At 42.2% G+C, this 14,100-nt stretch overlaps 1 protein-coding gene across 1 annotated transcript in view; it reads right to left on the reverse strand.

The window, feature by feature from the left end:
* Positions 1-3,597: 3,597 nt before the first annotated feature.
* Positions 3,598-14,100, reverse strand: part of xirp1 (xin actin binding repeat containing 1) — a gene marked incomplete at both ends in the record, with an annotated part of 15,038 nt that continues 4,535 nt past the window's right edge. The window contains 3 exons of the mRNA XM_080547029.1: positions 3,598-10,758; positions 11,505-11,546; positions 11,810-11,961. Of these exons, the coding sequence (XP_080403155.1) occupies positions 3,598-10,758; positions 11,505-11,546; positions 11,810-11,961 (7,355 nt within the window). The remainder of the gene's footprint in view (positions 10,759-11,504; positions 11,547-11,809; positions 11,962-14,100) is intronic.

Below are 14,100 nucleotides of genomic sequence, written 5' to 3' on the forward strand. Positions count from 1 at the left end.
GTGTGCTTCGTTCAGTTCTTCTGTTTCCTCTAGAGCATGATGTTCATAAGGTTTTGGAAATATCTCACTTTGTGCCTTTTCTGTTCCTGCCTCAAATGACAAATTGTCTTTATTCTGTTGTATACTTTTATCTGTCTTTTCAAGTGAAGCATTACTTGGGTGATCTTCATTTTGAATTTCATTTACTGCACCAGAACTTAACCCAGAAGCAGATTGACTGTCTAGATCCGCATCGATGCTTGGTGAAAACCGGACAGACTTTTTAGCTTTGTCTGGAGAAATGGGATTCCCGTCTGAGGTCAAATTATGTTTCTTTATTGCAGGTGGTTTTGAGTAAATCTGTTCAGTTTGTTGTTTTGTGATTGTTACAGACTTTCCTGTTAGCATACGGGAGGGAGAGAAATCAACCACTGTATTTGTTTCCTTTTGAAAAAGTGCTCTTTTGGATGAAACTCCACTCCAAGGTCTGGATTTTTCTGGAGGAGTTATTTCATCTGGGCTAAACAAAGCCGTTTTTGATTGACCTTTCACTCCTGAGGCTGCAGAGGTTGAGTACATTATGTCCCTTTCCACTTTCCTTACTTCAACCTGGTTGCTTTTTGATATGTTTTTGCTAAAAGACTTCTCTGAACTAGGTTTAATCAATGACTTCTCCTTATCTGTTTTGCTGGTAATGGATACATTTTGCCTCCATGTCTGAGTGTTTACCTGCTGTGCTGGACTACCTGCTGGTAATAATAAATAATGATTTACCTGCTGTGCTGAACTACCTGCTGGTACCCTTTTCTCTGGTGGCCAACTCTTTTTCAGCTTGTTTCTGCTATCAGGGCTACTATTACTCATAGGTTCTCTATGTGACAATGGAGCATGCACACTTGCAGACTCCACTGAGCCATCAACAACCGTTACGTTAGCTTTAGAGCCTTTGCTGGTCTTCTTGACTTCTGGCTCAGCTTCTTTGGTCTTTTGGAGCCAGCGGTCTTTATGTTGCTTGTGCCCAAATCCCTCATCATAATTTCCGCTCCTTTTAAAAAGCTGTTGGTAGTGAAAAATGCAGTAGAACTCTCCGTAAAGAGCTGAATAGTTGCCAAGGCTGCAATGAAGTAGAGAATAAGACATATGATGTTGTAATGTTCGTTGCACTTTTAACTATGATAGTTGTTTGATTTTATTCGTCACTCAATTAGATTTTAGAGGTCTAAATAAAATGTTTTCAATTGATTTGTACATCCCAGACCAGTGGTAGCATTACTAATATGATTGGAAAATCTTGTAGTCAAGGATAGGTTTATTTGTGACTGTGAATCTGTCTCCGTCCGTTCGTATGTTTGTATGTTCATATGACACACACCATAGCTCTGACACTACTGGGACAATTTTGAAACTTGGGTGAATTATGCATCTTGAGTCTTCACTTTTATTCGGAACATTTTAAATAAATGTCAACGTTGTTGAAAATCAATGACACACTCGCTAGTCAACTAAACACAGCATGTTTTGTGAGCCTGCTAACAGTGTTTAAGTAGTGTTATGGTTAACTATGTAGTAGTGGAGATTACTCACTGAATCCATTGCATTGCAATATTTTGGCTTGACTAGAGTCATTGATTTTCAACAACGTTGAGATGTATTTAAATTGTTCAGAATAGAAGTCTGAACAATTTGATTGGTTGCCGACTTGTTCCCGGTTTCACCAGCTGACAAATTACACTGATTGGCCCAAGGGGGGTGCTATAGTAACAAACTGATTTTGAACAAGCATATACTGCAGATAACATTTACATTTACATTTACATTTTTGGCATTTAGCAGACGCCTTATTCCAAAGCGACTTACAATCAATACATATTATCTCATGTCCTATTTGAGCTATAGTCAGGAAATTAAGTACATATTTGCAGCCCCCCATGGGCAACATGTGTCCGATAAGCTCCACCCATTTGATTTTCAGCAAATTTGACTTTTTGTACCACAAAACATATGTTTGAATAATTGTCATCAATTAATATGTGGGGCACTATATCATTCGTGTCAACATTTTTTACTGTAGACCTGTTGATTGGTCAATTTCCAATTGGATATATTTATGAAAAATCTCACCTGAGCTTCTTTTTACAGTGTTTACAGCAGAAACAGTTGTTGTGCAAGACAAGTTTATTGGCCACCATTTTCTCCATTGGGTAGACAGGTGTCAGGCAGGCAGAACACATCTCCTTTGCTGGTGACTGGAACTGTGATAATAACAATGACTTAATGACGACATTCCATGTGATATCATTTGTGACAGCAGCTAGTGAAAGCGGGAACAAGTCGGCAACCAATCAAAATGTTCTGACTTTTATTCAGAAAAATTCAAATAAACGTCGATGTTGGAGAAAATCAATGACACACTCGCTAGTCAAGCCAGAACATTGCAATGCAATGGATTCGGTGAGTAATCCCCACTACTCTACACTGACTAGGTAGTAGTGGGGATTACTCACCGAATCCATTGCATTGCAATATTTTGGCTTGACTAGCGAGTGTGTTTTTTCTGAATAAAAGTCAGAACATTTTGATTGGTTGCCGACTTGTTCCCGCTTTCACCAGGTGCTGTCACATTTGGTCAAAATTACATGATTTGATACATTTCTATAAAACATATATTTCGTAGTTCCATTTGTTATGAGTGTGGATCGCAATATTATCAACACTGTACATTAATATACAGACCTAAATGCATTGATAAGTGTTAATTAATCATATGATGCACTGAATGAGTATTTACTTTAAAAGTTATTCTTTTAAATGTCAATTGTCCCATAAGGGCTCTGCACACAGCGTGCGATTTCTGTTGCGCATCAACGTTCCATTTTGAAGTTTGAATGGAAGTCTATGAGAACATCGCATTTACCCACACACGGCCCCGATTTTAATCGCACGGCGAACATTCGATTCCATTCATTTTGAATGGGACAAAGCACACGGCGTGCGAGTTTTGTCGCACTGCTTTGTCCCATTCAAAATGAATGGAATCGAATGTTCGCCGTGCGATTAAAATCGGGGCCGTGTGTGGGTAAATGCGATGTTCTCATAGACTTCCATTCAAACTTCAAAATGGAACGTTGACGCGCAACAGAAATCGCACGCTGTGTGCAGAGCCCTATAGACAAAAAAATATTCTAATCAACTAATAACTATCTAATAACAATTTCAGAGACATGAGACAGTACTGTATGTAATACTGCCATTAGGAAAATAATATGGGAAGACCTATAAATTCAAACAAACAAAAAATAATCATCAGATATTACATTTATTTATTCATTTACACAACAGAAAATACATCAAACATATTGCAAAAACCTTCTAAGGACTAAACATTTTACTATGGTTACAGTATAAAAAGTCCATAAGAGACATCGTTTAACATCAGAACTGTTAATGCTAATAAATGTCTTAAAATAATTGTGATATCATAAAATGCATAGTTCAGCTAAGATGAAATATTCATATGACATGATTAACAAAACTGGTCATACTTCATACAATATTTGGAGTTTCATTAATACATTAAGGAAAATATTTGTCATCTCATACAACACTAAATGTACCATTTTAACGTTTCCCAGGCTTTTGTTGACCAAATGTTACAAAAACTGTGCCTCTCTCTTTGGCATTGGACTGAGCATTTTCTGAAAAGGGGCGACCAGACCTTCGCATCAAAGGGGATGTCATTACTTCATACACTGAGGAACTTTTACTCTCAGACTGTTTTGTGACAAAAGTTGAAGTTTTGGATGAGACAAATTTGTTGCCAAAGCAATCAGTCTCTTCATATTTTTCACTGACAGTCTTGGTGCCTATTATCCCTGAAGGGGCCTCCGGAACAGTTTGCACCTCTAGTACGCTGACCTTGCGTCTCGGATTTGCAGGACTGTAGAACTGGTTTGAGGACTCTCCATTGGCCCCATGGTTTGGTGGACACCCCTCAGGTTTTGGCTTGAATGTTGAGCATTGTGGTGACTTTGGCTGTTCTGTGGGCTTTCTTGCAGCAGAATGAATGGAGATGAATGATGGAGAGGATAGGGGGCTAATGCATTGTTGATTTGCGGACTTAATTGGCACTTGTGGGGGCGCTGCCTCTAAGCCTTTTGACGGTCCTGAAACAGCTTTCATCTTCACCTCTGATTTCTCTTGTAGTTGCTCTGTTTTAGCCTTGCTGGACGCGATGCAGATTTTTCTTATGTTATTAGTGGGTTGACAGCTTGGCTCAGTCTTCAAGTCTTCATTAAACAGTCCTGACAGCCCTGCAATATCAGCCTCAGATTTTAAGTTTGAGACAGAATACAAAGCCTTCCTTATTGCCTCCTCAATGTCAATGAGTTTTGCTAATGTTTGCTCTTTCAAATTCATTATCTCTTTGCTTGCCTTTTCCAGGTCTCCAAAAACAGCCTCGACTGAAGATCCACTTTCCATTTCATCGATCGGTGACTTTGCTTCAACCTTCTTTTCCCCTTTCGTATGACTTTGCTTTGTATTTTTACATGGAGTAACTATCCAAGCTGGTACATTCTCAAATAAAGTCTTCAAGGAACTAACATCCACTTCTCTGGTCTCTCCCTCTATCTCTTGAACTTGTGACAGGATTATCTTAAGTTCCTCTCGTTTCCTCAAATTATCAAAGATCTCCATTGCTGCTTTCACATTTCCTCTCATGATTTCGTCCTTGTGAACAGACAGCCTCTGTCGCCGCTGATCCTCCGTCTCCTTCTTTGCTTTCTTCTTTCTCAGAACAACTTTGTCCTCAGGTTTTTGATGTTCGTCATTACTGTTATGTTGGCTGATGGGAGGTCTATCTGTTGTGATAGGGGAAGGGGATTGGCGCATATCAGCACTGAGGCCCTGTTTGTGATGATTTGATTTCTCCTGTTGCACTACTATGGTTTTGGTGGGCTGATTTTCTTGGCTAATCATTTTCTTGACTACTTTAATTTTCTTCGGCAAAATAGGGACTGTGTTCACCACATTCTTCTCCTTCCCCCCAAAGTTATGAAGAGCGAGCTGAAAGCCTGTATTCATTTCCTGTTGAGTGTTGCCATCTTCAGCATGAGTTTGCATGCACATTCTGATCTCCTCTGCTGCGTTGATCTTTTGTACCACATTTCTGTCCATCTCAATGTCCATCTTTCTGTCCATCTCAATGTCCGTGCAATTTGAAATGACTGACTTATCAACTGCCCTTGAGTAACAATTCTGAGTTTTCTCTGTGTCTTTTAATGCGTTCTTCTGTTCCCTCTTTTCTGTTTCCTGGACTGTCCTTTTCTCCTCAGCTGTAATCTCATTGGTCGTATTGACCTGAGGTGAGCTTTTCATACTTTTATTGGCACTTTTTGTTTGTTTCGGTTCGTGTAAGGTCTCTTTGTGCTGTAGTTTGTTAGTGACTTCTTTTTTATTAGCTAGAGGTTTCTGTGGAAGAGGAGGGGGTGGTTTCATTTTAGGGGGAATTGCTGGGTTTTGCTCACTACCTTTGATAGGGCAAGTTGTTCCTGGTAGAAACGGGATATTCACTGCTGCATCGCCGCTGGATGTTAATTTTGAGCGATGTGGTTTTGGTGGAAGGGCTGGCTTCTGATCTTGTAGTTTTTCACTTGCTTTTGGAGGAAGTGGAGGTGGCTTTGACACTTCGGGAGAGGGTGTTTTAGAGTTTTCGTCTGGGTTTGTAAGAGTGACAGGTGCTGAATTCAGTGCTGTGATGGCTGGCGGTTCATCATTTGTTACTGAAACCGAAGGAGACAATTCAGTGTCAGATGGAGGCATAGATACTACAACACCCTTTTTGTGAACAATCACTGAATCTTTACCCTTGCTCTTACTGTTACCTGAAAACGCTTTACCTGAATTTCTGTATACCATTGCAGCTTTAAAGTCCCCTTTGGACACATTTATACTAGACTTTTCAAGAGATTTAAATGCCAATTGCATGTTACCTCTTACAATGTCTTCTTTGTCTAGAGATCTCTGTTCTATGGCAGCATTGTGTAGAGACCTAATTGCAGCCTTTACATCTCCCCTCACAATCTCGGCTTCTGTCTCCTCTGTTTTCTCAACATCATACTCTGATTCTAAACAAGGATGGAGTGGTATGCTGGACACTGCTGGATGTGAATCCACTGCATTAACATTGATCATATCTGCACTCCTTGACACTTCACCCTGTTGGCAAGCTTCAATTGTCTCATCTGTGTCACTGACCTTTCGAAAAGTCGTTGTGATCCGCTGGCTTCTGGAGGAGGAGGAGGATGACGATGATGAAGACTGCTTCACTGTAGTGGAGCTTTGCTCTTGTGTTGAGACATTGACGTTGTATATTTTGCCTGGAACAATGATATCACGTTCCAAGCGCAGGCTCTGGTTCTTTGCCATTTCTAGGGACTGTTTAGCTGCCTTCACATCACCAGATACTATTTCTTCTTTCAAGTTTTGGTTTCCCTCTGTTTCAGGCTCCTGTGCAGCCAAATCCATATCGTAGATGGTTCCTGGTGTAATGACCTCCCTCTCCACATGCATACTCTGTTGCTTTGCCCGTTCCAAAGACTCCATCATTGCTTTGATGTCACCAGCCACAATTTCCTCCTTTTCCACCACGGTGGTCTGTTTCACTGCTAGTTGGTGCTTAGCTGATGAGATATCACCACGAATGATGTCTTCTTTTGGAATACAATGTTCGGCACCTAGGTCAATGGAGCCTTCTGAGCAGAAAACCTTTTTGACGTTCTTTACATCGCCTGGCAACACATCTGAAATAGTGCGCTCCACCTGCTCCTTCTGTTGATATAGATTTTTCTTTGCCTCTTTCACATCTCCTTGCACAATTTCAATCTGTTCTTTAGCCAAGACGTCAAGTTCATCAGTTTCTGATTGCTCTATTTGGAGATTCTTCAAATATTGAAGATCTCCTTTCTCAATGCAACTTCTGTATAAGTTCACATTCCCTTTTTCATTCTCATCCAGTCTACATGAAGCCGATGTCCTCTGATTGTTAGCGGTTGCTAAAAGGTTTCCTATAGTGGACTTCACATCTCCCTTTTCAATGCCTTGACTCTCCATTTTGCTTTCACTGTGACAGAATAATGAGTAGACAGTCATCTCTGCATGTCCCCCTTCAGATTCCTGCATCACAATTCCCTTTTTCAAGAACTTATTTTGAACAAGCAAGCTCTCAATCATCTGAGCAATCTTTTGTATTCTTTCTTCCCTGTCTGTGTCAGGAATTAATGCTGGCTGGTTGACTGGAACATCTAATACTGTGGTGTGAACTTTACCCTGTTCAAGCTCTGTTAGAAGAGTAATCTGGGGCTTCAAGGTTGGTCTGTATAATAACTGGAGCATGATGTTTCTGATGTTCCCCTCTACAATCTCCTCCTTCTGAATTTGTACTCCCTCATTGCTACTAAAATGGTATTTTGCCATGTTAACTTTGCTAATCTCATTTGTCTCTATAACGATGCCACTTGAGTGAATTAATTGTAGTTGATATAAGCGAGATAGCGTGTCAGCCACACTTTCAACAGTGATTTTGTCTAGGGGTGTCGTTTCAAATAACCAGGTTGTGCTCTTCACGTCCGCTTTTGGTAAGTCCTCTTCAACAACTTGTGCCGAGGCCATATCAGCCTCCTTGATTTTGTCCAGTGGTTGTGATTCAAACAAAAAAGTGCAACGTTTCACCTCTCCTTTCTGGTTGTCTTCTCTGTGCACGGTTTGGACAGGGCTCTGCTCCTGCGGTTCCCCTTTCAAGCTATCGATTGGCTGATTCTCAAAGAGCCAGGTGGAAGTCCTGACGTCACCTTGCTGGACATCTGTGACACTAACCATTCTCACGTACTTCCTGTGGGCTGACTGCTCAGATTCGAAGAGCTGTTTGTTGAGCTGCACTTTATGGTTTCCAATGTCTTCTACAACCTTGACCGAAGGCCCCTCTTGGCTTGTGAGGGAGTCTAAAGGCTGTGTCTCAAACTTCCACCTAGCTGACTTGACGTCACCCTTCTGGACATCTTCTTGGGTGACTGCTCGGATCACATAAACCTCCTTCTCAGCCTTTATGGCATCGAGGGGCTTTGTCTCGAACATCCACCAAGCTCCTCTCACATCTCCACTCATCACCTCCTCCTTTTTGACAGTGGTGACCTCGTGAAATTGGCCCTCCTTGTCTCTGATGGCATACAGCGGCTGGGATTCAAATAGCATGGTGCTGGACTTCACATCAACATTGCTCACAGGCTTTTCCACAGAGATTGACTTGTCTTCAAGAAGTTGATCTTTATCGTGGATCTTGTCCAAAGAGAATGTTTCGAATATGAACTTCTTATTATGAACATCACCACCCTCCGCGTCATTAACACAGCGCATGTTGGTGCCATCATCTTCCTTATCATTTATGGTGTTAATTGGACGGTTCTCAAATAGCCAGGTGAATTTGTGAACTGATCCTTTCTGAATGTCACCCTGGTTCTCTTCATCGGACGTCCTCACACACTCTGCACCTATTTCATCAAGGGACTTGGACTCAAAGATTTCCTTAACCCGAGAGACGTCACCCGACTGAACATGTACTTCACTGATATATCTCACATCTTGCTCTGTATCTGTGTCCTTTCTTATTTTATCTAATGTCTCTGTTTCAAAAAGGTGCTTCACTGTTTTTACCCCAGCCTCGGCCTTAACACCATCCTGAACGGTGCTGCACAACTTCAAGCTTTGCTCATCACTATCTTTAATGCTATCCAGGGGCTGTGATTCAAAAAGCCATGTGAAGGATTTGACGTTGGTATTTTCAATGGCTTCTTTATCGAGCACCTTTTCTGATTTGTCATACAAAATGTCCATAGGTTGTGTCTCGAATAACCACTTGCAAGTCTTGACGTCACCTTTCCGAGACTCCTCCACCTGTTGCTCTGATGACTGCTGCTCTGTCTGGTTAAATTTGGAATGGATGCCATCTAAGGTTTGTGTCTCAAACAGCCACTTTGCCATCTTGACATCTCCGGCCATGTCCTCCTGCCTGGTGATGCCTTTGATAACTTCAACATTCCCCTTGCCTTCCTCAAACTGGTCCATAGGCTTGGTGTCAAACATCCATTTGTAGTTTTGGACATTTCCTTTGATTGACTCCTCTCTGCTGACTGTTGTCACCTCGTGGAAATTTCCTGAGGAGTCTTTTATTGCATATAAGGGTGTTGTCTCAAACAGTGCTCTGTTGCCTTTCACGTCACCTGCTGTGATGTCACTTTCATTCTTTTCACTCAGCACCTCCGCAGACTGGGTAATGTTGCAGAGTGGAATTGTTTCAAAAAGATTCTTGAAGGATTTTACGTCCCCCTTTTCAATCTCATTGTCTTTGCTTGTGTTTTCCACAGCCCCAATCAAGGTTTCTTTTTTAACGTTATAGTTCTCAAACATGTGCTTTTTCCCTTTTACCTCTCCTTGTTCATCTGCAGAGAGGGTCACTTTTTTCAGATGCCCCACTTCATAGCTGTCCTTCAGAGTCTCCATGGGTTGAGTTTCAAACAGCCAAAGGGATGATTTGACATTTCCTCCCAGTATCTCTTCCTTTTCCAGGGAGTCGTCTGTTGACTCCCCTTTCAGTGCTGCCAAGGGCTGTGTCTCGAAGAGCTTTCGTTTGTTGCCGACATCAGCCTCTCCCACAAAGTCGACCACTGTTCCCTGAAACTCTTCCTCAATACCTTCACGGATGGTGTTGAACGGTTGTGTTTCAAACATCCACCTCTTTTTGTCTACCCCTCCTTTCTGCCCTTCTTCCAGTGATATCCCCCGGATGATTTTCACTCCATTGGTGCCCTTGTTAATGACGTCCAGAGGTTGGGTTTCAAAGAGCCAGCGTGCAGTACTGGTGTTGCTGCTCTTGATCTCCTCCCTGCAGATCGACTTGATCTCATGGATGTTCCCACTGCTGTCTCTGAGGGCGCAGCACGGATCGGCCTGGAAGAGCTTCACTGTTTTCTGGACATCTCCTTTCTGTTCCTGGAGTTCAGACTTCAGCTTGAGGAAGCTGTGGTCCTCATTGGAACTACAGCGTCCCAAGCCATCCAACGGCTTGGACTCAAAGAGCAGTCGAGCCCCTCTCACGTCCCCGCTCTGGATAGGTTCCTTAAGCACTGCCTCTACCAGCTCTCCCTCATCTGGATTGAGTTTATTCAGTGTATCCATGGACTGGGTCTCAAACAGCCATGTAGATGTTCTGACATCCCCTCGGACCGATGTTTGCCTTCGCGCGAATGCATGTTGAGTGCCATCCATCGGGCAATGCTCAAACATGGAGGAGGTGCCCCTAACGTCGGCCCCCTGTAAATCCTCTTCCTCCAACAGCTTCTTAGTGGTATGGGGGTCCCCGATGTTGTCCAGAGTCCAGTTCTCAAAGATCCACCTCATGGATTGGACTTCACCCTGATACCCCGCGTCCGCCGCAGTCTGTGTGCCTTCGGACTGCATCGCTTCTACCAGCTCGTCGTCCACAACGTTGTTGAGATTTCCCCTCAGGTCTGGGTGGATGTGTTTAAAGAGCCTCTTGAGCTCACTCTTCTGTCTTTGCTGGTAGAATGTCGAAAAGCTTTCCTTTGATGGAGGCAGGGGGAGGGTGGCGACTGGAGACTCTTCATAATGTAGGGGTCTGGGGGGTACAGGGGGAGGTGGAGGGAGAGGCAGGTTGTCTTCTCCGTGAGATGCCTCTGAAACTTTGATTTCCTTGGCTACATCTGCCATCTTGGAATGAAAACAGAGAGGGGAGGGGATTGTGTTATTGTCAGTATTGATTAGGTTGAAGAGCAGAATTATTAGTAAGGTAGAATCTCTAACATGTTAGATAGCCATGCACATAGCAATTGAAGCCATACTTTACCTTTTTCTGTGCGTGTTTGATGTCTCTCACAGCAAACCATCTTCACTCAAGCCAAAGTTAGCGAACGGTTAGTAGAACAGCACTAACACCTATAGTCACTGAGCAGGGTTTGGATGATTGACGAAATGTAAGTCATTTTTCATTACACTATTGCCTTGGATTTGTTTGCACTGCACAAACGTCTTGAAGTCTTCTTCTGAATATCATTATCAGATATTTATCAAAGACAACTGTTTCAAATGTACTATGTTGTTGAAATGTGGTGATAATGATGGTCATTATCATGAATACTGTTATCTCCATTTTGCAGCTACACCAGTTTCAATTATTAGCCCTGCTTTAGAGGTGTTTTAATGCTCTGAAATCATGGATTTCAGTCAAGCAGATTCACTAATTGCATACTGTATATTGCATATTATGTTTGTGATTTCCTGCTGCTCACCCTACTATTTGTGTGTGCATATTCGGTCAAATTCTCCATGCGCAATTCACATCAAAAGTCCCCTTTTTCCACGGTTTTTAGTTTTTAGTCCACGGTTTTTATTTAGATTAATTTCACAGCACCCGCACTCTTGTGTTAGTCTCATGACTGATGAGGGATATACTGTACCTTGCTGGCTTTAGTCTGCTTTCCGGAGGAACCAGTGAAGTCCTGAAAATGACAACATGTATTATTCAATTAAACGTCCAGAGAGTTCATTATAAACATTTTAATTAGTTCAATTAGTATTGGGTCAAGACATTCTTGTATCATTATTCTGTATGTTGTGATGTTTATGTGAAATGTCTGTTCTTAAGAATAAAATGGTTAATTGGTTCATTTTGTCTCTTAGAATCCTGACCATAGCCACAACATGAGCCCTTGACCCCAGTGTGTGGGGACTGGGGAGGAAGGGTAGAATGCCAGGCACTCACTGGATGTGGGGAACCTCCTGGGGAGTCTGCAGCTGCTACTTTTGACAGGTAGAGGGCTGATCTGTCTCTCACTGAGTTGGATGTGGAGGTCCTGTCTCTGCCTGGTCTTGGCGGGGGGTCTCTGTCAGTCAACTGTGGATGCCTCTTGTCATCTGCAACACAGACAGATCTATCAGAAATGTATTCTTGCTTTTATTAATGTTGATATGGATCTCAGTGCATATATCAGTGCATAATAGGTATTTTAGTCACACACTATTTGACCAGATAATACAACAGTTATTGATATGATTGTTTGATAGCATGGAACACAATTGTGGTAGTTTACAGACAGTAGCAGCCAAAGTGGTGTGACCCACATTCAGAGAGATAAGACGGATATATTCTTGTACCCCACTGCAAAGCTTTACTAAAATGTGTCTCACAGTGTCGGCTGACATGTTGGCCGATAATAGTGTGTGTATATATAGCGGCACAGTGTTGGAATGTCTCTTATCTGTTTACTATTGTTACTCCTTGTGGAAACTATGCCCTCTTAAGCATGGCTCTTTACATCCCACTTGGACTGACTCGACCAAAACAGCGGCCTAAATAATTATAGTGTAAGTTCCTTTCCTACTTTCTATTTTGCCCTCATAATGGACAAGATAAGGTAAAAAAATAATCATTTTTATTTAACAGGAGATAGATAAGCCCATATAATTATCCTCCCTATAACTGTTGCCAAGTTGACTGAAATAAGTAACCATTTGTAGGTCAATCCATGACTAACAGACCTAAGACCGTGTCAACCTCAAAAGTATCAAACAAAGGAATGATGGATGCTTCGGTCCTTCTGGATGACAAGCCAAATGCCCTCATACAGTTGCCTTAGACCCTCAACAAACAACATGCCAGTAACTGACCATACAGCTCTGGAGGGGAGAAAAACAACAACTGCAAGCTCAGCTGCAGTGACCCTGATTGTTAGCATATTGTTTGTGTGAGCTCACCTCCATCAAGCCGTCGACACCTACCAGAGACAACAGGCCCAAAGGAATGCTGCTGTCTGTCTCTATGGGAGTGTGCTTGAAATTCTATCTGAAAAAACCCTTGCTTTTCATCAAACACACAGGTGTCGAGAACCACGTGCCTTTTTAAAGGTAGCTGACAGCTGATACTGTAGATCTATGAAAACCTATCTTTTCATCCTGATTGACATTAGAATGTTTTCAGCTGTGTATTCTCATCAGTCAAGTAAGTCATTTCACAAAGGTGATGCAATTTTAGTAAGCGTTCAAAACAATAATACTACAACCGTTGAATACCACAAAATCCCGGTGTGAATACGGTAGGAATATTTTCAACCTGTTTTATGGGTGATCAACACAACAGAGGCTAAGCCCCTGCAGTCCCACTTTGAGAGGTCAGCAGCCCAGGCCTGTTGCATAGGCCCACCAGCTGTAACTAATGGCCAGATTCGAACATACCTCCGTTTTCACGCAGTAAGCTCTCGGAGGACAAAAGGATGGGCCAGCAAGCTGGCGCCTCTCACGAGTGCGGACTTAAAACATTTTCATAGCTGGGTGAGCAGACAGAATGAGCCGACATAACGCCAATGCGAGACCTGTTGAGACCTGTTCTAACCCAGAGGACTGCAGGGTCAACCCCATCACCTAGCCCTACACCATACTGTACGTTATTGTCGTGTACTGATAAGGCACGGTCTATTGTATTGGAATCAAGGTTTACAGGTAAGGTGCATTAAGGCACAGTAGGCTTACTGACCTGTAAACAAACTCAAATATACAGTTCTGAATAGTGTTTGCTATTACAATCGTTCTAGTTTTGTTAATACAAAAAGTAGGTCATTTTATCCAATTCCAATTCCACATCTAGATGACTGTATGACTGTAATTAGATGCAGTGTGTGTGTGTGTGTGTGAACAACTGGCATTCAACTAATCTTGCCGGAAGTAATTGCAATGAGCAATCCGGAACATGCTATAGCGATTCCACATTTAGCCATCACATCTTCAAGAGTTATTTCCAAAACCCTCTCACAGGGGTTGGTCAATTCCCCAGCCTGTCTAGCCTCTTCCATTCTCTCTTCCACAGGAATGGAGAAGAGCTATTAGAGGCACAGCAATGTGAAGGCTTTTTTGCGCTACTGACAGCTGTCCAAATGATGGTGAAATGCAGTTGGTATTTGGTCTCAAGCACCTCAGCTGCTTTCAATTGTAGCCACAGATTTACAGACAATAAATAAAACTAGTATAAAACTTGGTTGTCAACACCCCACAGAAAGAGCT

This window comes from Nansenia antarctica (assembly GCF_963989245.1).
Source record: "Nansenia antarctica genome assembly, chromosome: 16".
NCBI classification, from domain to species: domain Eukaryota; kingdom Metazoa; phylum Chordata; class Actinopteri; order Argentiniformes; family Microstomatidae; genus Nansenia; species Nansenia antarctica.